We start from the raw sequence: 25,718 nt of genomic DNA on the forward strand, positions 1-25,718 counted from the left end.
GCCTCACAGGAGAGTTCATTGGAGAGACCCACAGGGTCCTAAAATGTACAAACTCATCCACCCAGGAACCAGCACCAGATGGGCCTGGGAAGCAGCAGAAAGGACTGAAATCTGAGAGAGAGGAGCAAGTGCCATTGTTCCCTCTCTGACCTGCCACCACATACAGTGTCACAACCCAGCCACTGGATTGCCCTGCGCTAGTGAACACCTAAGGCTCTGCCCCTCACTAAATAACAGGCATGACCAAACCTCTCCCCTGCCAAAATGGCAAAATGGAAGAATAGATCAAAGCCCCAGAGCCAATACATTTAAGTGACCAAGAGATAGCCAACCTATCAGATGCACAGTTCAAAGCACTGGTGATGAGGATGTCCACAGAATTGGTTGATTTTGGCCACAAATTAGTTGAAAAAATGAAGGCTACACAAAGTGAAATGAAGGAAAATGCACAGGGAACCAATAGTGATGGAAAGGAAACTGGGACTCAAATCAATGGAGTGGACCAGAAGGAAGAAAGAAACAACCAAACAGAAAAGAAGGAAGAAACAAGAATTCAAAAAAATGAGGAGAGGCTTAGGAACCTCCAGGACATCTTTAAACATTTCAACATCTGATTTATAGGGGTACCAAAAGGGGAACTGGAACAGCAACAAGTGGAAAAATCATTTGAACAAATAATAAAGGAGAACTTCCCCAATCTGGCAAAGGAAATAGACTTCTAGGAAATCCAGGAAGCTCAGAGAGTCCCAAAGAAGTAGGATCCAAGAAGGAACACACCAAGGCACATCATAATTACATTAGCCAAGACTAAAATGAAGGACAGAATCCTAGAAGCAGCAAGAGATAAGGGGACAGTCACCTACAAAGGAGTACCCATCAGACTGTCAGCTGATTTCTCAAAAGAGACCTTGCAGGCAAGAAGGGGCTGGAAAGAAGTATTCCAAGTCATGAAATCCAAAGACCTACAGCCAAAATTGCTTTATCCAGCAAAGCTTTCATTTAGAATGGAAGGGCAGATAAAGTTCTTCTCAGATAAGATCAAATTCAAGGAGTTCATCATCACCAAGCCCTTACTATATGAAATGTTAAAGGGACTTATCTAAGAAAAAGAAGATAAAAATATGAACAGTGAAAGGACAGCAAACTCACAGTTATTAACAACCACACCTAAAATGAAAGCAAACTACGCAAATAACTAGAACAGGAACAGAACCACAGAATGGAGATCACATGGAAGGTTAGCAACAGGGGAGTGGAAGGAGAAGAGAGAGGGAAAAGGTACAGAGAATAAATAGCATAGATGGTAGGTAGAAAATAGACAGGGGGAGGGTAAGAATAGTATAGGAAATGTAGAAGCTAAAGAACTTATGCCACATGGACATGAACTAAAGCAGGGGAAATGTGGGTGGGAGAGGGTGTGCAGGGTGGAGGATAATGAAGGGGGGAAATGGGACAACTGTAATAGCATAATCAATAAAATATATTTAAAAAAGAAGTCAAGAGCAGAGGAAAGGAAAAGAGAAAAACAACCAAAAAAATCATCAGCAAATGGCAGTAACACATACCTATCAATAATTACTTTAAATGTAAATAGACTAAATGATCTAATTGAAGGACATAGGGTGGCAGAATGGATAGAAAAAAAATGACCTGTATACATGGTGCCTCTAAGAGACTCACTTTGGAATACAACCCATGGCACATGGGCTACATGTGGCCCAAGATGGCTATGAATGTCACCCAACACCAAATTGTAAATTTACTTAAAATATTATGGATTTTTTTGTTTTTGTTAGTATTTGTGTATTTAATGTGTGGCCCAAGGCAACTCTTCTTCCAGTGTGTCCCAGAGATTCCAAAAGTTTGGACACTCCTGCTTCAGATAGAAAGACACACAGGCTAAAAGTGAAAGGATGGGAAAAGATATTCTGTGCAAATAGAAGTGAAAAGAAAGCTGGGGTAGCAGTCCTCATGTGGGGTAGCTCAAGACATGGCCGCTTCCACCACCTGTGATGAAAGCTGGCTAGGGGGACCCTGGCCAGAGGGAATGAATGTGTATTGTTTTGGGAATGGATTGTAACTCCCACCTTATCTCCTTTTGGGAGAAGTTTCTGGTCCTGTGAGTGCTCCTTGACCTTTTTTTCTGCACATACACACTGAGGTAATGTAGTTTGGAGTCATGCACAGTACACAAGCTTCCTTTGTCTGCGACCCCTTATAAAGAACCTCAGACTAAAGGAGGGGCAGCTTCTCATTGACCTGCCACCATCAGGACACTCCTGTAAATGTGAGTAATAAATGGCATGTCCACACTGGCTAGTCCACCAGGTGTTTTTTTTTTTTTAATATCATGAACAGTTACGCAGCTCCCTGGTTTGGGGCTCCTGTGCTACAACTCATATCGGACAAAAGAGACTTTAGAACAAAGAACATAAAATGAAACAAAGATGAATTACTCGTGTTTAAAGGGGTCAATTCAAGAAGAGGATGTAGCAATTGCAAATATGCACACAGGAGCACCCAAGTATATAAAGCAAATGTTAATGGACATAAAAGCAGAAATTAACAGTAGTACAAGATAGTCAGGGACTTTACTGTTCCACTTTAATGGATAGATAATCCAGACAGAAAATTAATATGGAAATAACGGCGGTAAAATGTCACATTAGACCAGTTTGACTTAATACACATTTATAGAGCATTTCATCCCCAAACTGCAGATCTCACATTTTTCTCAGTGCACGTGGAACATTTTCCAGGGCAGATCACATACTGAGCACCTCCTACTGTGGCAGGGTCAACACCTTTAGGTTTCTTTCAAAGAAAATCCTCTTACCTGGCCCCAGCTGGAGAAGGCCCACTCCACACAGAGCTGTTGGTTACAGGCCTGGGTATCCACTGGCCGTTTGGCAAGCTGTGTGCACATGTCATTGGACACGGGAGTGGAGATCCCAGAGGCTTTCAGCTTCTGGCAGGTCACCCGACGGGTCTGGATGCCTCCCCCACAGCTCCGGGTACAGGCAGACCAGGAGGTCACCATCCACCTGCAGAGAGAAGAGGAATCAGGGCAACTACGAAGGGGCAGCCTTGGGGAAAGGAATGATGCTGCATGCTCTCAGAACAAGTGTCCCACCTATTGCACTGTGCCCACCACACAGCTGCTAATTTGGGGGCCATGCCCTTTTTACAGTGTATACTTGGAATGATAGGCTGAAAATGCACTCCTCTCCCCAGAATAAACCTATGTCAAATCCCTGGAACCTGTGAATGTTCCTTTATTTGGACAAAAGAACACCGCAGACATAATTAGGGATTTTGAGATGAGATTATCCTACCTTATCTGGATAGGTCTTAAATGTCATCACAAGTATCCTTATCAGGGAAAGGCAGAAGGAGATTCCACAACAGAGAGGAGGAAACAGTGTAACCACAGAGGCAGAGGATGGAGTGACATGGTCACAAGCCAAGGGAGGACCAGAGGCATCTGAAGCTGCAAGGGCCACAGAACAGATTCTCTCCAGAACCTTTGGAGGGGGCGCGACCCTGCCGACACTTTGATTCTGAACTTCAGAATCAAGGGCTTCTGGGCTTTCAAATAGTGAGAGAAGAAATTTCTGTTGGTTTAAGCCACCACATTTATCATTTGTTATAACAGTCACAGGAAACAAATACCCTTTGGAAATGAACTAAAAAGGTACATCTTGAAAGAGTATCCTGAAGATCAGTTGCTTCAGCTTGACCCTGGCCCCCAAAGCCATGAGCTTGCAGATGGAACATTGTAGGGGAAACAGTCCTGAGCTAGATACACTGCACTGCAGTTCTGGTAGTTGCTAATGGTACCCAAGTGTGTGACAGAGGAGAGGTGATTTCCTAGGGAAGTCAGGTCCAAATCTGTGTCACCTCCTGACCTAGGAGGCAATCTGTGTCTCACCTAAGCCAACATTTTGTCTGCTAGCAATCATTGTATTTTCTATGTTTCCTTAACTCATTCATTTTGATTTTTTCTATGTCACTTTTGATTTTGTTTAATTCCTCCGGCACAGGTAAAGTCCCTTCCAGCTTTCTGGAACTACTTCCCACCTCTGTGAGTCACAGGCCATAGGTCTTATATCTCTTAGAGGCCTGAGAGTAGAAGTAGTTCTCAGAATGCTAGGATCCAACTATAAACTGGATCCTTGGAAGTGACAAATGGCTTTTCTCAGAGAGCTAAGGTGTCAGCTAGGAAACTCTGAAATCCTTGGTCCATATACAAACATGTAGGAGTTCTCTTGGCATGTTTATACCTTGGGATAATTCTCAAAGAGGAGGGGAAGAGGGGCAGCTTGGAAAAAACATCGAGAAAAATATCTAGCCATTTCACTCAATCTAGGGGAAAAACATCATTCATTGATTTTATTGCCTGAGAAAAAACATCGATAAATGGGATGGTCCTATCTGGGTCAAAACAAAACTGCCCACAGCTATTCAAGAAGATGACCAGGCCCATGCTTTTTGGCAGCAAAGGAGGCTGCCAAAGTGCCCAAGGCATGGAAACCAGTCAAAGGTGAACCTGTGGCTACTGCCTAGTCCAGGAGCGTCACATCTGGCTTTCAGGAGAGGCAAGTAGCAGGGGTGGAGCAAATTCCTGCTGCATCTGGATCTGTGGCTTGTTTAGTTTGGTGGAACCTCCTTGCTCCGTTTGCCCTCAGAGAGGACTGCATGCAGAATCCCAACCCACAACGGCAGAGCCACTTAGGAAGCAGGCAGGGGGTGTTTGAAAGCTCCCAGGGGTGCTGAAACTCAAGCAGACACAGCCATTACTTCATTTGCAGAAGTAGATGAGGCTGATTGATTCTGACCATCACCCCAGCAAATCAAAAAGTCCCTGGCATGTCCAAGACCTCTTCTTCATTTCACACAGCTTGGCAAGGGCACTCTTCCAGTCTCTCCTATCCCTGGTGAATGTCAGGCCTGCATTTCAATCAGCTTTTATTTCCAAATATACATTTCAGCAATTTTTCAGGAGCTGGGGTGAGGGGTTTGAGAGAGGAGAGGTACAGGCTATGTTACAGTTCAGGAAGGGTATAAAAGGACATTAATCATTCCTGTGGAAACCTTCCCGTCAGCAAGTCAAACTGCTGATATTAATGAGTGTTTCGTATTTCATTGAGTCTCTCCTGGTTTCAGCTGTTCCTTATGACTCAGTTGGCAAAACACAAAGCAGTTGCCCAAGTGGTGTGTGCAAGTCCTACAGATAGGGTAGTAAAGGGTCATTTCAGGGACCAGCCAAGTCCCCGCCCTCCCCTCCCGGCTTAGAGCACTATGCTGGTGCCAACTCTAAGCCTATCTATTATCACTTTAGATACCGACTGAAGACTTCGGTGGGCATGCTCAGTGGGACTCAGCATCTCAGAGCTCGAGGAAGGCGTGAAAAGCAGAGACTGTGGGTGTCATCTGGGCTCTATAACATACTCAAATGCAGGGAGTCTAGATGCAGCATTGAGGCGACAGCAGGAAATGAAGACTAATTTCAACTTTAGCAGGATGCTACTACCCTTTGTAGAAAAGAGGAGTATAAGATTTCCTTATACTAAACTGAAGTACTGATTAGCACAGGTATTTTAAGTTAGAAGAAAGGAGAAGGGTTGCGGCAGAGGCCAATAATCCCCATCCCCTCGGCACTTCAACTGCAAATACATTTCTTCTTCTACAGACCGTTTCTTTGTAGGATGGGAACTATCTCTTGCCGGAGCCTGGGATGTGCCTGCTCCCTGAACAGAGCTGTTCAGGCACTTGGGATGCTGGGAAAGCCCTTAACCTCCTGAGGGTTGGGGAAACAACAGGGCTGAGGGAGGAGGTTCGCTCTGAGCAATGTTTTCTGCATGGTGGGGAGTCCTGACAAACCTGTGCCTGTAGGAAAGAACAGCTCCTTGAGGGTAGGCCCTCTCCCCTGCACTTGAAGTCTTTCCCTGTGTAGTGCTGATCAAGGAAGGGCTGGTCACCAACTTGGCTAAAAGTCAGGGTGCGTACAGAGGGGTGGGGAGGCCTGAGCCAGCCTCTGCCACACTCACCGAGAAGGGCAGTCTCTCCGATTGCAGGGGATGGGATTCACAGCAGGGCGAACTTTCCCTGCACAGTGAGTGGGGCTAACCTCTGTGCTGTTCAGGAGACACTTCAAGCGGGGCTGCTGAACGCCCCTGTTACCACAGGAGGCTGAGCAGGTTGCCAATCTGTCCACCGACCACCAGTAATCTGTCACAGAGGAGGATCAGAGGTGAAAAGCAGAGAGTATTATTGTCCATGCTGTATATTTCTTCTGAGCCAGGCACTTGGGGAGGTGGTGGGTGGTGTTATGAATGAGCCTGTGCCCCTCAGTGGGCTCTATTCCCAGCTTATGTAGGCAAGTTATGTGGCCTCCAGAGCCCCCAGTTGGCTCTTCTATAAAATGAGCACAATAGCCCTTACATCAACAAGTTATTGTGAGGCGTGGGTATAACAAAGGTAAAGAGCCTAGCCCAGTGCCTGGCACAGAGAGTACTTAACCAGAGTACTTAACTATAGCTCTTATTAGTTTTAAGCATACTTCCTAAAGTGCTTCCCCCCCCCCCCCACCAGACTGGCTCACCAGAAAGTGACTTTTTCCCCCAACAAAGAGCTATAAATATATCAGAGATACTTAACAATCATATTTAAAGGTGCAGATTCAAGTTACACTTTGTAGATGTTATAAACAACCAGCCTAGCTCTGGCTGGGTGGTTCAGTTGGTTGGAGCGTCATCCCATACACCAAAAAGTTTGATTCCCGGTCAGGGCACATGCCTAGGTTATGGGTTTGATCCCTGGCTGGAGTGTGTAAGGGAGGCAGTGGATTGATACTTCTTTCTCTCTTTCCCTCTCAATTCAATAAAAACATATCCTCAGGTGAGAATTAAAAAGTAAAAAAAAAAAAAGCCAGTCTATCCAGAGAGAACTGTTATATAAGACACTGATGTCAGTAAGTAAGGCAATTTCTTTGGATTTTTTCCATTTGGGGTCTTGGACTTACTGGTAGGAAAGCCGTTAAAATAACTTTGGGTTGATAAACCAGGAGTGCCTATTTCCAAAGTTGTGTGTCACAAATCTTGCAGATAGACTCTGGTTTTCAGCAGAGAATGGCTGGTTGGCAAGAAAATGGAATATTTACTTCCCTGTTTGGAAAGCCAAATGGCAGGGAAGGACGTTTAAGGGAAAAACTCCATTTTTCAGAGGTCGCCTTTCTTATGGGCTATATTGGCACAAAAGGCAGTTCCTTCCCACAGAATCCTCCATTCAGAGCACACAGTAGAATTTCTCTTTCCCTGAAGTTGCACCCATAGGCCACAGGTACAGTGGGCCTCTGGAAAACCCCAAAGCCTTATTTAGTTTCTATAACAAGGCCAGTTTTGGCTCCTTTACCACTGTTTTGGGTTTATTTGTAATTTTCTTGGTGCAGCACATGCCAGGCCCTGGCCAAAGGCTTTCCAACCTGTCGGTTTTCCTGGAGGTTTAATGTACCAGCCACACAGGCTTCTCAGTCTGTTCTCTGACGGAGCTGCAGGAAAGGGGCCCGGAAAGCACGCGGCACGTGGCTGCAGCTGAAGAGTCTTTCTGGTGATGGGCAGGCACGGGCACCAGCCCTGACTCTCCAAGGCAGGAGGCAAAAATTAAAGGGTTCCAATTATGATTTATTTTGGAACCGAACCAATAGAGAAAATTTGCATTTTTCTTAACAGGCTGCTTTACATGCATGAGTGTGTGTGTGTGTGCTTTACCAGTTAACCCAGCATAAAGGAAACACAGTGGACTTTGCTATACAGGAGTGTTTCCTTGGTCCTGAGCAGCGGCAACATGATGAGCAGAAGGGCCCACTTAAGAGAGCAGCACTGACTCTTCCAGGTTCTGCTGGGGTGGGGCCTGGAGGCTCTTCTGAAGGGCCTCTTTGGTAGGGAAACATAGTCCAGCTTCGGTTTTCATGCTCTGGGAACCACTGGAGATCAGAAATCATTTGGTCTACTAGAGAATTAGATTTTTAGGAGGACTCACTTGCTTAAGAAATAAGCCCAGCACCCAAAGCCCAAAGGGTTTCTCACCTTGGATGACAAGAGAGGCCTTCTGCATGAGCTCTCCTGCCTCATTCTGAGCAAGGCAGCTGAATTCTCCTTGAGACTCGCCACTTAGGTTTGCAACCTGGAGAATCTGTCCGGCAGCCAAGATATGATGTGACAATCCTGTGACAGTGGCAACTGACTGACCATCATGGAACCAGGTGATATTGGGGGTAGGTTGACCTTTGATGGGGCAGCCTAGAAGGAGAGGAGAGGAGAGCTGTCATTGGTAAAGCCAAAAGGATACATCCCTGAAGAGTTGTGTTAGTGTCTACATGGCTCTAGAGGCCGTGTGTAAAGTATGGCCTTCCCCATGGCATTTTCCTTATGCTTGCATTCCCAAGAAAACAGGAGATGTTTTTATACTCAGGGATTCTGGGAGGGTGACTATTATTCATTCAATTAAGTAAAAATTCTTGGAGAACACAAAGTGCCTATTTCTATCTATATTGTGGCATTATCTTAAAAAATGAAGCAATTAATATCCATTCCCTGAATTTTTTGGAGTTAATTATTTCCTACAGTAATTGTATAATGAAAGAAATAATTTCTTCAAAGTAGTGAGTTGGAAAAATATGTTGTATGTAGTAATAGTTAAGACTCAAACTTTAATTGGTAAAAGTCTAATATCTGCCTTCATTTTACTCTTCAAATGATTTTCAAGCCAAAAATTTTTAAGAGAGACTAGGAAAATAATTTTAAATACTCATGTCATTTCTCTGTAAGTCAAGAGCCTTGGCTTTCAGATAACTCTCACCAAGCCTGCACTGGACATGGATGATGTTATACTTATTTGCACAGTCATTGAACATATTTTGATGCATTAAAATTTCCCAATATTTATCTAAGATATTATACCTACTAAAGACCTTGTAGCAGAGAATTATTAAAATAAACTGATTGAAGTTGTGAAAGAAAAATAATAATTTTTCTTTAAATTCAGGGTACTTGTTGAATTCAGGGTACTTGCTGAATTTGCTGTTGTGTTCCCAGCAACTTGGCTTCCACTGAAAATTTACTTGGAAGTTTAAAATGCATGAGAAATCATTAAAGATTAAAAGTACTTTAGATTTTTCTTCAGGTTAGTTTAAAAAAATCTATTTGGTGACTGTTGTTCTGGGGATAGTTGGGATAGTTAAGATTATCTTTCCTTTTGCAAGGAAATACCTAGTGATTTGAATTAAAAAGGCACATAAATAAACTGCGATTTAAAAGCAAACTGTGATGTAAAGCAAAAAATGATGAAATTGATGAGACACCTGAGTAACCACCTGCATGGATGTGTGTGCTAATGGATCTGTAAAGAGAAGTGATTTTCCAGTGTTGGACTGTTTCCTATTCTGGGGCAGCACTGTTAGAATTGGTAGAGGATGCTGAGTTAAGAGAGCAAAGGCCCTTAGGGATCACCTACTCCACTGCCAGAGGAGAAAACTGGGGCTATGAGATGTTAAAAGATCTTCCCAAGATCAAGGAACAGGCCTTCAGATTCCTTGCCTTGTGTTCTTATCTCCATACCTACCATATTTTTTGGACTATAAGACACCCCCCCAACTTTGGGAGGAAAATGGGGGTGTGTCTTATAGTCCAAATGGAGCTTACCTAGCTCACTGTGGGGGGGGCGTGGTGGAGGGGGTCACAGGTTATTAAATATTTGACCATATATTTTGCGTCAAAATTTTTTTCTTATTTTTTTCTCTAAAACCTAGGTACATCTTATGGTCCAGTGTGTCTTATAGACCCCCAAATATGGTACTAACTTGTTCAGCTGGGTACCAGCTATTTACCTGGTACCCTGTTACCTATGCCCTTTGTCTACTCACTCCTTTCATCCCTTTGCCCTTTCTTTTTTAAAAAATATTTTCATTGTAACTGTGTAGGTTGAAGAGGTTGGAACAGACAACTTTGAAAAAGAGCCCTGAAGAAATAATGCTAAAATCTGTGCAGGAAGCTCAGTGTGGGATGTAGTGTTACAGGATTCAATTCTTCCCTGTATCGACTCACTTTGTCATGCAACTTTGCAGTGCCCTCCCAAGATGTGTGGGCAGTACTTCCCCACCCTCTTCCTGACTTTGGGATTGGCCATGTAACTACTTTGGCTGATAAAATGAGTTAGATGCTACACTAAAAATGAACAATCTGAAAAGAGAATTAAGAAAACAATTCTATTTATAATAGCATCAAGAAGGATATAATACTTAAGAATAAACTAAGGGGTGAAAGACTTGTTATTCTGAAAATTACAAAACATTGCTAAAAGAAATTAAAACAAATAAATGGGAGGATATCTCATATTCATGGATTGTAAGATTTAATATTGTTAGATGACAATAGCACCCAAAGTGAACTAACGGTTCAACACAATGCCTATCAAAATCCCAATGATGTTCTTTCGCAGAAATAGAAAAATCTCTTTTAAAATTCAGATGGAATTTCAAGACATCTCATATAGCCAAAACAATCTTGAACAAGAACAAAGTTGAAGATCTCATACTTACTGTTTTTACAACTTTTAAAGCCACAGTAATTGAAGGAGTATGGTACTGGCATGGAACAGTTAGACCAATGGGATAGACAGAAACACCAGAAATAAACTCTTGCATATGTGGTCAAATGACTTTCAACATGGGTGCCAAGAACATTCAATGGGGAAAGGACAGTATTTTCAACCAATGATGCTACAAAAACTAGATATCCACATGCAAAAAAATGTTGAATCCTTACCTTATGTCATATATAAAAATTAATTTAAAATGGGTCAAAAATCTAAACCTAACAGTTGAAAGTATAAAAATCTTAGGAGAAAACACAGGGGAAAAGCTTCATGGTATTGGATTTAGCAAAGATTTCTTCATGGACTGGATATGAAGCTAAAAGTACAGACGACAGAAAGATTAGATAAACTGGAGATCATAAAAATTGAACTTTTGTGCAAAGGACACTATCAGTGGATTGAGAGTGGAAGAAAATGTTTGTAAATCATAGATCTGATAAAGGGATTAATATTCAGAATATGCAAAGAATTCCTACAACAACAATCACAAACCACCAAATCAAAAAATAGGCACACTTGAACAGTCATTTCTCTGAAGATATACAAATGGCCAAAGGCACATGAAAAGATGCTCAACATCAGTAATAGTTATAGAAATCAGGATGGCTATTAAAGAAAAATCCCCAATAGCAGGAAATAAAAAGTTTTGGTAAAGATGTAGAAAAATTAGAACCCTTGAACATTGCTGGTGGAAATGTAAAATGCTGCAGCCACTGTGGAAAAGATATGACAGTGCCTCAAAACATTAAATATAGAACTATGATATGATTCAGCAATTTCTCTTTTGGATGTACCAAAAAACTGAAAGCAGGGACCTGAATAGGTATTTTTACACCAATGTTCATAGTAGCAATATTCATGATAGCCAAAAGATGAAAACAACCCAAATCATCACCAGTGGGTGGATAAACAAAATTCTGATACATGTGACAATATAGATGAACCCTTAAAACATTATGGCATTAGCTAACATTATATGAAAGAAGCCAGACACATATTATATGATTATATGATAAGGACAAATATTATATGATTCCACTTATATGAGGTACATAGTGTAGTCAAATTCAGATCCGTGATTGCCAGGGGCTGGGTGAAGGGGAAGTGGGGAACTTGGGGAACAGTTTGGGATGATGAAAAATTTGTGCAGATGTGGAACATGATGGTTGTAAAACAATATGAATGTATTTGATGGCATTCAACAGTACTTCAACATGATAAAATAGTAAATTTTATGTCATGTGAATTTTACTATGATAAAGGAAATAAAGGAGATGTGCGGTGTACCAGCTCCAAACCTGAGTCTACCAGGGGTGTCCAACCTTCTGGCATCTTCTTGGAAGAGGAAGAGTTGTCTTGGGCCACACGTTAAATATATTGCAACAAATAGTCACACAAAAATCTCATAATGTTTAAAGTAAATTTACAATTTTGTGTTGGGCTGCATTCATAGCCATCCTGGGCTTCATGCAGCCCATGAGCCCCAGGTTGGAGACCCCCTGCAAGAGACCGTGTGAGTTTTTTCTTGTCTTCCTGTGTCTTTGTCATTGCCAACAGAAGAACATCCCTGGACTGGCCTGATGATACCCAGAGGAAGAGAAAAACATAGAGAGTGGCCCAGTCACCCTAGCCAAACCCAGCTTACATAAGCTGAACGAAATAAAATCAGTAAGAATAAATGACTGTTTTTTAGGCCACTGAGTCTTTTTCTTTTTAAATGCAGCTTCTTTAAAAAAAATGCTTCCCCTTCTCTTTCTTTACCTTCTCCTTTTTCTTCATGGCATTAGCTAACTGATACACTTAGGGAGAAAGTAATCCTTCTAGTTCTTCTTGGTTCACAGATCCAAGCTCTGGGCAGAGCTTTTACCCAAGTGCTGACCCAGCAGTTACCTGACCTGTATCTTATTTGGGTACACAGGAAAAGTGAGTTTTCCATGTTTTCTACATCTAATACCACTCAGTGGTATTAGGCATCTTTATGCTCCATTGTGGTGTCATCGCATTCTTATCATGCAACAGTGGTGGGAGTGGCCTTGGGAGAGGTGCAATGTGGTAGGCAGTTAGTCAGACATGAACAGAGCAAGGACAATGGGCCAGGTACAGGTGACCAGGGTGGAAAGGCCTGGGTGCCTAGCAATGGATAAAACTGAGAAAACAAAGACCTCACACCCCAGGTCCTTTTCTCCTCTAGCATATCACTGGTCATGTGGTTTAGATTCCATGACCTTTCATATCGCTGGTCATTCAGTTTGGACCCTCCCCTGACCTTTCCTCTCCTGGCATGTCACTAGTCATGTAGTAGACTCCCTTAGAGGGGGAACAAAGAGCAGGGGAATAGCCTCATAGGACTTCCATACAAGCCCTTGCATGACCACTCCCTTAAGCATTAACCTCTAGGGATAACATCTAGGCCTCAGTAGTGTTTCAGCATGAGCCCAAAAAAGCAGCAAAACCAGACAGGTGATGCCACGGCTGACCTCAGGACCAGCTCTGATGACTAATCAATCCATGCCCTGGTGCCAACCAATCAGTAGAGACCACGAACCTGAAAGGACACACCTGGAGAGCTGGTGCATATTCTATCAAGACCCTTAAAAGCCCTTAGTATTAAGTGGACTCTTCCTCTGAGGAGCCTGCACATGCTAGCCCCTTTCCCCTCCCCTTTACCTTGCCTCTTTCTTTCTCCTAAATTCCAAGGGCCCTTCTTTTGCCTTTGTAACTTGTTTCCTGAACCCATTTCTTCTATAGCTCACTTCACCTACTTGTGACTTTCTAAATAATCTTTTGCATATATTAGGTTGGCTAAAAAGTCCATTTGTTTATTTCTGCAAAATAAAAAACCACATGTTTCCATTTTTGCTAACAACTTTACTGATTTAGATATTTTGGGTATATTGGCTATTTGCTGTGTGGTGGAATGCTGATTGTTCTCAATGTTTCAATTTTATCAATATAAACTTCAACTGGGTCGACTTGACCATGGAGCATTGTCCAGCCAGAAATTGCCAGCATGAAACTTTGCAAACCACTTTTGACATGTTCAATCAGTCACAGCATCTCCTCCATACACTGCACAAGTCCTTTTTGCATTTCAGTTGTATTTTTTTAAATAATAAAGCATAATATGCCAGAAAACGTTCCATATATTTTGCCATCTTTAATATTAAAATGGCTACACAGAACTTCCAGTCCACATGATAGCATAGGTAAACACAGCTTACCTCCTTGCACAACTACATAAAATTACAACTAAAATATAGAACAAACTTCACTCATTACCATCAGAAATAGAGTCAAGTGGAAGTTTGACAACTACAGAATTAAAGGAACCATATCCATCCAGACTGGTAGGAGGGGCACAGACACAGAATGGGCTGGTCCTGCATACGCATGGTGGATAAAAATTCAGGAAGGATAACTCAGGAGGGAGGAGTCCCAGCCCTACAGCAGGTCCCCCAGCTCAGAGTTCCAGTGCCAGGAAGATAAGTCCCCAAAACATTTGGCTGCAAAAACCAGTGGGGATTGAATCAGTGGTGGAAACTTCTGAAGCCCCAAACAGTTTCACTTAAAGAACCCACACATAGACTAACTTCTGAGCTCCAGCACTGGGGTAGCAGCTAGGCAGTGGTATACCAGGAGAAACTGAAGTGTCTGCCATCAAGATAAGCAGAAGATGTTGTCCCTTTCCTAAACCCTCCCCTCACAGAGCCAGCAAGCTGGTGCCATATCTGAGTATCCATCAACCTGGCTAACACTGATTGCTCCTGCCTTGGAGATCCCCAGAGACTCTGCCCCACCCAACTTATAGGTGACCCAAGCTGTTTTTCCATATGACGGGCTGGTCTTGGCTCAGACTTCACAACTCCTATCAAATAAGCAAATCCTATCAAATAAGCAACAGCTGGTCTCTGTGAGCTCCAGGCCTGGCACTAGCAGCAGCCAGCATAAATTCACAGCTTGGATTCACCTGGGAAACTCCAAGCCTAGCAAAAGTAGCAGCCACCTCGGATTGCTTTATAGTACAGGCAAGGTAGCCCCAGAAAAAACACAGTTGGGGGCTGACCTTGGCCAGCACCGCGTGGGAAACAGCAGAGCCTGCACACCAAGTAGATAATTACAGACCACATCAGAGCACCACCACCCTTCCTATGCATAGCTGATCCTCCACGGAGGGTTGAGGTTGGTGATAAGAGGTCAGAGCTGATCTTGGCAACTGATGGGCCTCGGTAAATCCCTCCCATTGATTTGCCCATAGCAACCAATGCTCAACTACAAGAGGAGGGTTTACCGAGCCCATGTGAAGGGTGCATATTGAGTATCCAGCTTGGGTGAAAGGGAAGGCTGTGTGTAGTAGATGGACCCTAAAGGACATCTACTACATTAGGCCATGCTACCAAGACATGGAGTCAAAGCATCTCTACCTAATACATAGAAACAAATACAGTGAGGATGCCAAAATGAGAAGATAAGGAAACATGGCCCAAATGAAAGAACACAACAAAAATTCAAAAAATAGTTAAATAAAATGGAGATAAGCAATCTATCAGATGCAAAGTTCAAAACACTGGTTAGAATGATGCTCAAGAAACTTAGTGAGGACCTTATAAAAAAGATCCAGTCAGAAACGAAAGATACACAGTTGAAATAAAGAACAACTTATAGGGCAACAGCAATAGAGTAGATGAAGCTGAGAATCAGATCAATGATTTGGTACATACGGAAGTGCAAAAACAACCAATCAAAACACCAAGGAAAAAAGGATCCAAAAAGAGGAGGATAGTTTAAGCAGGCTTTGGGACAACTTCAAGCATTCCAACATTCATATCATAGGGGGTGCCAGAAGGAGAACAGAAAGAGCAAGAAATTGGAAATCTATTTGAAAAAATAATGAAAGAACACTTCTCTAATTTGATGAAAGAAATAGACATGCATATCCAGGAAGCACAGGGAGTCCCAAACTAGATGCAAAGAGGCCCACTCTAAAACACATCGTAATTAAAATGTCAAAGGTTAAAGATAAAGAGGGAATCTTAAAAACAGCAAGAGAAAAGCAGTTAGTTACCTACAGGGGTGTTCCCAGAAGACTGTCAACTGATTTCTCAAGAGAAACTTTGAAGGCTAGAAGGGATTGTCAAGAAATATTCAAAGTCATGAAGAGCAGAGACCTATATCCAAGATTGCTATACCCAGCAAAGATATCATTTAGAATTGAAGGGTACATAAAGAGCTTCCCACAAGAAAAAGCTAAAGGAGCTCATCATCACCAAACCATCAATTTATTGGGGATCTCCTGGGGTTGCCAGTACTCATATTCTGCAACCTCAAATGAGTCTGGGGTTAGATGGAGTTTTCAGTGTTTAATAATAGGCAGAAAAACTGCACATTTATTTAGGCAAATAGCATGCTTTGAAAAGTGAAGCGTGAAATAAGTATGGGTTTTCAGACTACTGAAACAGCACATGCGTTGTCTCCCAAACACATTAACTTTGAAAAACAAACGTGCCTACACTGTTGAGATGCTGACTCCATAAATCATTCTGGTTAGTAAGTGTGGATAGAGCTCTGGTAAGGATGACTAGATTCTAACCTGACATGTAAGAACCTTGCTATTCCCAAGGAAACAGCATATATCTGACCAGGGAATCTCTCATATTTACTCCTAGTCTTCATCTTTCCAACTCTTTTAGGATTCATTTAGGAGAGAATATTTAGGCAGAAAAAGGAGTGGTAGTGGCAGCCTCAGGCTGTTTTCTGTGGCTGATAAAGTTACTTATCTGGGAACCAGAAATATTAGTCAACTAAATAAGATGTGCATTTGCATAACAATTATGTTCAAAATCCTCCTTCCTTTTTGGAATTATTTTTTAAAATGTTTTATTGATTATGCTGTAACAGTTGTCCCATTTCCCGCCTTTATTTCCTTCTGCCCTACACAACCCCCCCCCCCACATTCCCCTCCTCCCACCTCAGTTTATGTCCATGGTTTATACATATAGGTTCTTCGGCTTCCCAATTTCCTATATATTCTTAACTTCCCCCTATTTTGTACCAACCATTTATACTTCTTATTCCCTGTACCTTTTCCCCCATTCTCCCCCTGTCCACTGATAACCCTCCATGTGATCTCTATATCTGTGATTCCGTTCCTGTTCTAGTTGTTTGCTTAGTTTGTTTTTGTTTTCAGGTTCAGTTGTTGATAGTTGTAAGTTTGTTGTCATTTTACTGCTTGTATTGTATTTTTTAATTGTTGTTCAAGTACAGCTGTCTCCATTTTGTTCCCACCACTCCCCAACCCCAGCCAACCCCACCTCCCATCCTGAATCCCACTTTGCTTTGGCTTTGTCCATGTGTTCTCTATAGATGGTCCTGAAAACCCTACACCCCCCATTATCCTCTCCTACCTCCCCTCTTGTCACTGTCAGTTTGTTCTTAATTTCAATGTCTCTGGTTATATTTTGCTTGTTTGTTTTGTTGATTAGGTTCCACTTATAGGTGAGATTATATCGTATTAGTCTTTCACCGCCTGGCTTATTTCACTTAGCATAATGCTCTCCAGTTCCATCCACACTATTGCAAAGGGTAGGAGGTCTTTCTTTTCTTTCTACTGCATAGAATTCCATCGTGTAAATGTACTGTAGCTTTTTTATCCATTCATTCACTAATGGGCACTTAGGTTGCTTCCAGCACTTGGTTATTGTAAATTGTGCTGCTATAAACATTGGGGTGGATAGGTTCTCATGAATTGGTGTTTCAGTTTTCTTAGGGTATAATTACAGCAATGGAATTGCTGGGTCAAAAAGCAGTTCCATTTGAAGTTTTCCGAGGAAATTCCATACTGTTTTCCACAGTGGCTGCCCCAGTTTGAATTCCCACCAATAGTGCACTAGGGTTCCCTTTTCTCCACATCCTCTCCAGCACTTGTTGTTTGTTGATTTGTTTATGATGGCCATTCTGACCAGTGTAAAGTGGTATCTCATTGTGGTTTTGATTTGCATTTCTCTGAATGGCTAGTAATGCTGAGCATCTTTTCATGTGTCTTTGGGCCCTCTGTATGCCCTCCTTAGAGAAGTGTCTGTTCAGATCTTTTGCCCATTTTTTAATTGGATTGTTTGTCTTCCTGGAGTGGAGTCATGTGAGTTCTTTATATATTTTGGAGATCAAACCCTTGTCTGAGGTATCATTGGCAAATATGTTTTCCCATACAGTTGGTTCTCTTTTCATTTTAATGCTGTTTTCTTTAGCCATGCAGAAGCTTTTCATTTTGATGAAGTCGCATTTATTTATTCTTTCCTTTATGTCCCTTGCTCCAGGGGGCATATCATTGAAAATATTGCTGTGAAGAATATCTGAGATTTTCTTGCCTATGTTCTCCTCTTGGACTTTAATGGCATCATGATTTATATTTGTCTTTTATCCACCTTGAGTTTATTTTTGTGTATGGTGTAAGTTGGTGGTCGAGTTTCATTTCTTTTTTTTTGCATGTAGCTGTCCAGCTCTCCCAGCACCATTTGTTGAAGAAGCTATTTTTACTCCATTTTATGCTGCTGCCTCCTTTGTTGAATATTAATTGACCATAAAGACTTGGGTTTATTTCCAGACTCTCTAATCTCTTCCACTGATCTATATGTCTGTTCTTATGCCAGTACCAGGCTGTTTTGAGTACAGTGCCCTTGTAATACAGTTTATCAGGTATTGTGATCCCTCTTTGTTTTTCTTTCTCAAAATTGCTGTGGCCATTAGGGGTCATTTATATGGTTTCATATAAATTTTTGAAATATTTGTTCTATATCTGTGAAATATGTCATTGACACTTCATTAGGGATTTCATTGAATCTATAAATTGCTTTGGGTAGTATGGACATTTTGACAATGTTAATTCTTCCAATCCATGATCCTGGTATTGCTTCCATTTGTTTGTATCTTCCTTAATTTCTTTCTTCAATGTTGTATAGTTTTCTGAGTACAGGTCTTTTACCTCCTTGGTTTGGTTTATTCTTCAGTACTTTAGTCTTCTTGTTGCTATATCAAATGGGATTTTTTCCCGATTTCTATTTGTGATATTTCATTGTTGGTGTACAAGTTGCCTTCGATTTCTGAATGTTGACTTTGTATCCTGCAGTTTTGCCAAATTCACTTATTATGTTGAGTAGTTTTTTTTGTGGAGTCTATAGAATTCTCTATGTACACTATCATGTCATCTGCAAACAATGACAGTTTTGCTTCCTCCTTCCCAATTTGGATGCCTTTTATTTCTCTTTCTTGTCTGATTTCTGTGTCTAGGACTTCCAATACTATGTTGAATACAAGTGGTGAAAGCGAACACCTTTGTCTTGTTCCTGATTGTAGTGGGAAAGCTTTTAGTTTTTGCCCAACAAGTATGATATTGGCTGTAGGTTTCTCATATATGGTCTTTATTATGTTGAGGAATGCTCCCTCTATTCCTTTGCTTTGTGTTTTTATCATAAATGCGTGCTGTACCTTGTCTGCATCTGTTGCTATGATCATGTGATTTTTGTATTTCATTTGTTTATGTGATATATTATGTTTATTGATTTCTGAATATTGTACCATCCTTGCATCCCTGGGATGAATCCCACTTGACCATAGTGTATGATCTTTTTAATGTATTGCTGGATGCAGTTTGCCAATCTTTTGTTGAGAATTTTAGCATCTATGTTCATCAACAATATTGGCCTGTAATTTTCTTTCTTTCTTGTGTCTTTTTCTGGTTTTAGGATTAGGATGATGCTGACTTCATAAAAAGAGTTTGGGAGCCTTCCATCTTCTTGGATTTATTGAATAATCTGTGAAAGACAGGAGTTAGCGCCTCCTTAAATGTTTTGTAAAAATTCCCCTGTGAAACCATCCAGTCTAGGGCTTTTGTGTGCTGAGAATTTTTTATTACTGTTTCAATTTCATCAGCTGTTATTGGTCTGTTCAGGCGTTCTGCTTCTTCTTCATTCAGTTTTGGAAGATTATATTTTTCTAGAAATTTATCTATTTCACCTAGGCTTTCAAATTTCTTGAAATATAGTTCTTTGTAGTAATTTCTTACAATCCTTTGTATTTCTGTGGTGTCAGTTGTAACTCTCCTCTTTCATTTCTGATTGTGTTTATTTAGGTCCTCTCCCCCACCTTTTTTTTGATGTATCTGCTCAAAGGCTTGTCGATTTTGTTTATCTTTTCAAAGAACCAGCTCCTGGATTTAGTGATCCTTAGGAAAACAAGGTGGGACGAAAACAGGGGAGGGAGGTAGAGATGGGTGGGGTGGTGGAGAGGGGTGGGGTGAAAAGGCAGAAAACTGTACTTGAACAACAATAAAATTCAGAAGTATTAAAAAAATTGTTCCTTTAGTCTCTATACCATTCAGTTCTGCTCTGATTATTTCCTTCCTTCTACATTCTCTGGGCTGTCCTTGTTGTTGTTCCTCCAGTTCTTGTAGATGTAGGGTTCTATCTTTTTTGGGTAGGCCTGTATTACCATGAGCTTCCCTCTCAGGACTGCATTTGCTGTGTCCCATGAGTTTTGGACTGTTGTGAGTTCCTTTTCATTTGTTTCCAGAAACTTCTTGATTTCTTCCTTGACCTCATTCTTAACTCACTCATTGTTTAATAAATAGCATGCTATTCCATCTCCATGAATTTGAGTGTTTTTGAGTTTTTTCCTTGAGGTTGGTTTCTAGTTTCAGTTTCTTGTGGTCAGAGAAAATGCTTGGTCTGATTTCAATTTTCTTGAATTTGTTGAGGTTTGTTTTGTGCCTAGTCATGTGGTCTATCTTTGAAAATGTTCCATGTGCATTGGACAAGAATGTCTATTTTACTCTCTGAGATGAAAGGCTTTCTATTGATCTGTTAAGGCCATTTGATCTAGGACTGTTCAAAGCTACCATATCTTTGTTGATATTTTGTTTGGAAGATCTATCCATTTTTGACAGTGGGGTGTTAAAATCCCCTACTATAATTGTGTTGCTGTCAATATCTTTCTTGAAGTTCTCCAAGATTTTCCTTATACATTTGGGTGCTCCTCTGTTGGTTGCATATATATTTATAATGTTTATGTCTTCTTGATGGATTCTCCCTTGGATATTATGAAGTGATCTTTAGGGTCTCTTTTTATGGAACTTGTTTTGAAGTTTATTTTGTCTGATATGAATACTGCTACCCTGGCTCTTTTTTTCTTGTCCATTTGGTTGGAATATTTCTTTCTAACCCTTCACTTTCAATCTGTGTAGGTCTTTTGTTATGAAGTGGGTCTCTTGTAGGCAGCATATGTGTAGGTCATGATTTCTTATCCATTCAGCTATTCTATGTGTTTTTATTGGAGCATTTACATTTACATTTAAAGTTATTATTGATAGGTACTTATTCATTGCCATTTTACTTCTTTCATACCAGCATTCCTCTCTTTCACTGTTTTTCTTCCTTTTCTTAAAGCAGACCCTTTGGCATCTCTTGCAGAGCTGATTTGGAGGAGGTGTATTCTTTGAGACTTCTTTTGTCCACTCCTTATTTGGCCCTCCATCTTAACTGAGAGGCTTGCTAGGTAATATAGCCTTGGTTGCAGGCCTCTGGTTCTCATTACTTGGAATAATTTTGCCATTCCTTTCTGGCTTGGAGTGTTTCCATTGAGAAGTCAGCTGCTAGTCTTATCAGGGCTCCCCTGTATGTTACTTCCTGTTTTTCCTTTGTTGCCTTTAAGATCCTCTCTTTATCTTGGAATTTTGCCATTTTAATTATGATGTGTCTTGAAGTGGGACTGTTTGGGTTCCTCTTGGTTGGGCTTCTCCGTGTTTTCTGGATTTGTGTGAGTTTTTCTCTCATCAAATTAGGGAAGTTTTCCATCATTACTTTTTCAAACAGGTTTTCTATACCTTGCTCTTCTCCTTATGGTATCCCTATTATACAGATATTACATTTCATGTTGTCCTGCAGTTCCCTTAACACCTCTTCATTCTTTGTCTTTTTTTTTTCTCGCTCTTTCTGGAAATTTTTTCTACCTTGTCCTCCAGCTTGCTGATTCAGTCCTCTGCTTCATCTAGCCTGCTTTTGATCCTTCTACTGTGTTCTTCAATTCAGAAATTGTATTATTCATTTCCTCTTGGCCTTTGTTGATAGGTTCTATTTCCTTTTACATGTTGATATAGTTTGCAGCAAGTTCATTGTAGTTTCCTTGTAGTTTCTGGTAATTCGCTGTGAGCTTATGGAGCTTCTTAATAACCATTACTTTGAACTCAATATCTGATAGTTGACTTGCCTCTGTTTCATTTAACATTCTTTCTGAGGCTGAGGCTTCCTTCTTTCCTCTCATTTGGATTTGTTTCTTTGTCTTCCCATTGTTTGTGAGACTCTTATTGTTAGCCTCTGATTCTTAAATTGATCTGTTCTGGCCCCCTGAGTATGTGGTGTGAACTTCTATGGTAGGAGACCTGTGAGATTCAGTGGTGCGGTCTCCTGATCTGAATTTATTACTCTTGAGATGTCATTTATGTTGGCTCTCTTTATTTATTTGGGTTTTGATTGTTGTTGGGTCATTCTTTAGTGGTTCATTTATTCCAGTTGCTTGACTGAGGGTCACTCTGTCTACCATGTCTCACATGCTTTTGTGCAGGTGCAGACAGGTTGTACCACAGTTGATTCTTCTGTCTGTCTGAAGTTATAAGTCTTCTCTCTTGCTATAGTTCAGTTGCTTGTTCTAGGTGATTTGCCCACAATTTATTTGTAATTCCAGATTGGTCCTGGGAGGTTTGTGGGGCTTCCACTCACTCCTCTGCCATCTTGCTGCTCCCAGCACTTCCTGGAGCTATTCCGGGCTGAGTTTCATGGACCCTGCAGTGTTGGCGGACTGGAGCCACAACCTGAACCTGAGTTGGAGCCTGAGCCTGAACGGATAGCAGCTGATGCAGCTAAGGCTTCTGTGGAAGAGTCTGGGAAGGAGGAGGTGGCCATGATAGCCCCAATGGAGAAGCTACGGTCTGTATTTTTGATCTTCAATTTCTCAGATAAGTCCCTTTAACATTTCATATAATAAGGACTTGGTGATGATGAACTCCTTTAACTTGATCTTATCTGGGAAGCGCTTTATTTGCCCTCCCATTCTAAATGATAGCTTTGCTGGATAGAGTAATTTTGGATGTAGGTTCTTGCCTTTCATGACTTCAAATACTTCTTTCCAACCCCTTCTTGCCTGTAAGGTTTGTTTTGAGAAATTAGCTGACAGTCTTCTGGGAACTTCTTTGTAAGTAACTGTGTTCTTTCCTCTTGCTGCTTTTAAGATTCTCTCTTATGTTTAATCTTGGGTAATATAATTATGATGTGCTTTGCTGTGTGTTTTCTTGGGTCCAACTTTGGAAATCTGAGTTTCCTGGACTTCCTGGAAGTCTATTTCCTCTGCCAGACTGAGGAAGTTTTCCATTTCTTGCTCTTCTTCTCCTTCTGGCAAACCTATGATTTGGATGTTGGAATGTTTAGCATTGCCCTAGAGGTTTCTAAGCCTCTCAATTTTTATGGATTCTTGTTTTTTCATTCTGTTCTGATTTAATATTTATTTGTTCCTTCTGCTCAAAATAGTTGATTTGAGTTCTGGTTTCCTTCCCTTCACTGTTGGTTTCCTGTACATTTCTCTTCATTTTACTTTCGATAGCCTTCACCTTTTCCTCTATTTTGTGACCATACTCAACTGTTTCTGTGAGCATCCTGATTACCAGTGTTTCTGAACTCTGCCTCTGATAGGTTGGCTATCTCTTCCTGGTTTAGTTCTATTTTTGGAGCTTTGATCTGTTCTTTCATTAGGGATGTATTTGTGTGTGTGTGTGTGTGTGTGTGTGTGTGTGTGTGTGTGTTAGTGCAGTGGTTACATTGTAAGTGGCAGAACCTTAGGTATTGGGCAGGGCTAGGCAACCCACATTGCTGTGTTGTGATGGTGTATGTGGAGAAGTGGTCTGTGAGGGAACAATGCCACTTTCTTAGCTCTTGGCTGACTTTCAGTCACTTCTCTTGCTACCCACAAGCAAATTGGGCCTTTCTGGTGCTTATTCCTGGGTGGGTGGTTTTGTGTACATTCTCGAACCCTGTGTCTCACCAGTGAACTCTCCTGTGAGGCTGGGAGTTTCTCCCACCGCTGCAACTCCTACAATTTCTTACCACCAGAGGTTTTGAGTCTTCATTTACCCACCCCAGAACCCTGGGTTGTGTGCTCTGTCTCACTCCCCAGTTTATCTACCTATAAATGTAGGCCCACCGGTCCTCCCACTGCCCACTTGCTTCTTCTGGTCCACCAGTCGCTGCCTTGCCTGCCTGATCCTCCAGCTGCTGCCTTGCTCTGTGTCCTCTCCACCCTGGCTGCCTTTCTCTGCCCCTCCTGCCAGTCTGAATGAATGTTTCTTCTTTAACCCCTTGGTTGTCAGACTTCCATACAGTTTGATTTTCTTGCAGTTTTGCTTATTTTTTGTTTTTACATTTTGTTGTTGTCCTTCTTTTGGTTGTGTGAGGAGGCAAAGTATATCTACCTATGTCTCCATCTTGGACAGAAATCCCTTTTTGGAATTGGAGGCCATTGTGAGCAGCCAGGATACTTCTCTTGTTCCACCTGGATACTGGGTCTTAGACAGGTTACCATACTTTATTTAGTCTAGTGCTCCTAGTGGGGATGGGGATGAGGCAGCGGTCTTTCTATGAACAGGAATGAAGGCTGCCATGATGTGGAGTTCTTGAAATTCATTTTGAGGAAGACCTGTGAGGAGCAGTAACTATGGCAAATGTCTTAGAAAGCCTGCTTTTGTAGTAATGCCTCTCACTCTGAAATCTATTACGGTGAAAATCAGCTTTGTAGGAAATTTTAGAAAGGAATGCAAATTAGTTTCAAATGCAGCTATACAGATTCATGATACTCAAGTATAACTCTAAATTTTGATGGGGCCCTCTGGCTTCAGTTTTCTAATCTCTAAATGAGAGCTTTTGACTTAATGATTTTCAAATCATGTTCTCTGAAATCCTAGGGTTCTTCTGAGGTACCTAAGGATGTATCTCGAGAGGGATATTGTATAGGTAGGGCCTTGGGGCCTCTATCCATATTTTAATCACAGCAGTATTACAGTATTTTGTAGTGTATAGTGCACACTTTTTTGCCACATTTTTTGAGTGAAAAATAAGAATGCAGCCCTGGCTGGCATAGCTCAGTGGATTGAGCACGAGACTGCGAACCAGAGGATTGCGGTTCGATTCCCAGTCAGGGCACATGCCTGGGTTGCAGGCTGGTTCCCTGCAGGCCAACTCCCAGCAGGGGACGCACAAAAGGCAACCATACATTGATGTTTCTCTCCCTCTCTCCTTCCCCTCTAAAGATAAATAAATAAAAAATCTAAGAAATTAAAAAAAAAGCATATTAAATATGGGTATAATGATATACCATAGGTATAATAATGTCATGTATAATGTGCACAAAACTGTGTGCATTATTCATGGCAAAATAGGGTAGATATTGGGTATCTACATAAGAAAATTCCACCATTAGTAATAAATTAGATAATCTTTAAGGTGCTTTTATGTTCCAAGATTTCTCAATATCACCTCAAACTCATCTTCTTTCCTTCCTTGTGCAACCAAGGGCAAAGACTTATATTCAATATATACTGCTCAGATCAATGTATAGTGAAATTGAACAATGTCAGGGAAGGGCTCACGGAAGAGATAGTATGTATAGAGGTTACTTAGGATTAAGATAAGGAGAGATAAGGGACACAGAGTAGGAAGGGGAGGGCAATCTAGCAGTAGTGTGAGTGAAGGTGCAAAGATGAGAAGAGTATTGGTGTAGCTGGGAGAAAAGGCTAGTTGACTGGAATGTGGAAACACAGATGTGGCTGGCATGGTGGGAGGGAGTTGCAATGGGAAGGGTCTTGAAGGCCAGAATATGGTCTTTGGGGATCAACTGAAGAGGGGGAAGTGATATAATCTAGATGGGCTTTAAAATAATTAAGGTGATTGTTTGCAAAATGTACTGGGCTGAGAGAAAGGAGAGTCTAGGATATGAGTCCTGATACGGCAGGACTTGAGACATATTTGCAAAGGTAG

At 41.3% G+C, this 25,718-nt stretch overlaps 1 protein-coding gene across 2 annotated transcripts in view; it reads right to left on the reverse strand.

The window, feature by feature from the left end:
* The window catches only part of ADAMTSL1 (ADAMTS like 1), a 437,788-nt gene that overhangs the window by 19,417 nt on the left and 392,653 nt on the right, over window positions 1-25,718 (reverse strand). For both annotated transcript variants that reach the window (XM_037061917.1, XM_037061916.1), the window contains 3 exons: window positions 8,088-8,300; window positions 6,051-6,231; window positions 2,837-3,044 (listed from right to left, as the gene is read on the reverse strand). In XM_037061917.1, the coding sequence (XP_036917812.1) occupies window positions 2,837-3,044; window positions 6,051-6,231; window positions 8,088-8,300 (602 nt within the window). The remainder of the gene's footprint in view (window positions 1-2,836; window positions 3,045-6,050; window positions 6,232-8,087; window positions 8,301-25,718) is intronic.

The sequence above is a fragment of the Sturnira hondurensis genome, unplaced genomic scaffold (genome assembly GCF_014824575.4).
Source record: "Sturnira hondurensis isolate 20B ecotype Veracruz unplaced genomic scaffold, ASM1482457v3 Scaffold0013559, whole genome shotgun sequence".
Classification (NCBI taxonomy): domain Eukaryota; kingdom Metazoa; phylum Chordata; class Mammalia; order Chiroptera; family Phyllostomidae; genus Sturnira; species Sturnira hondurensis.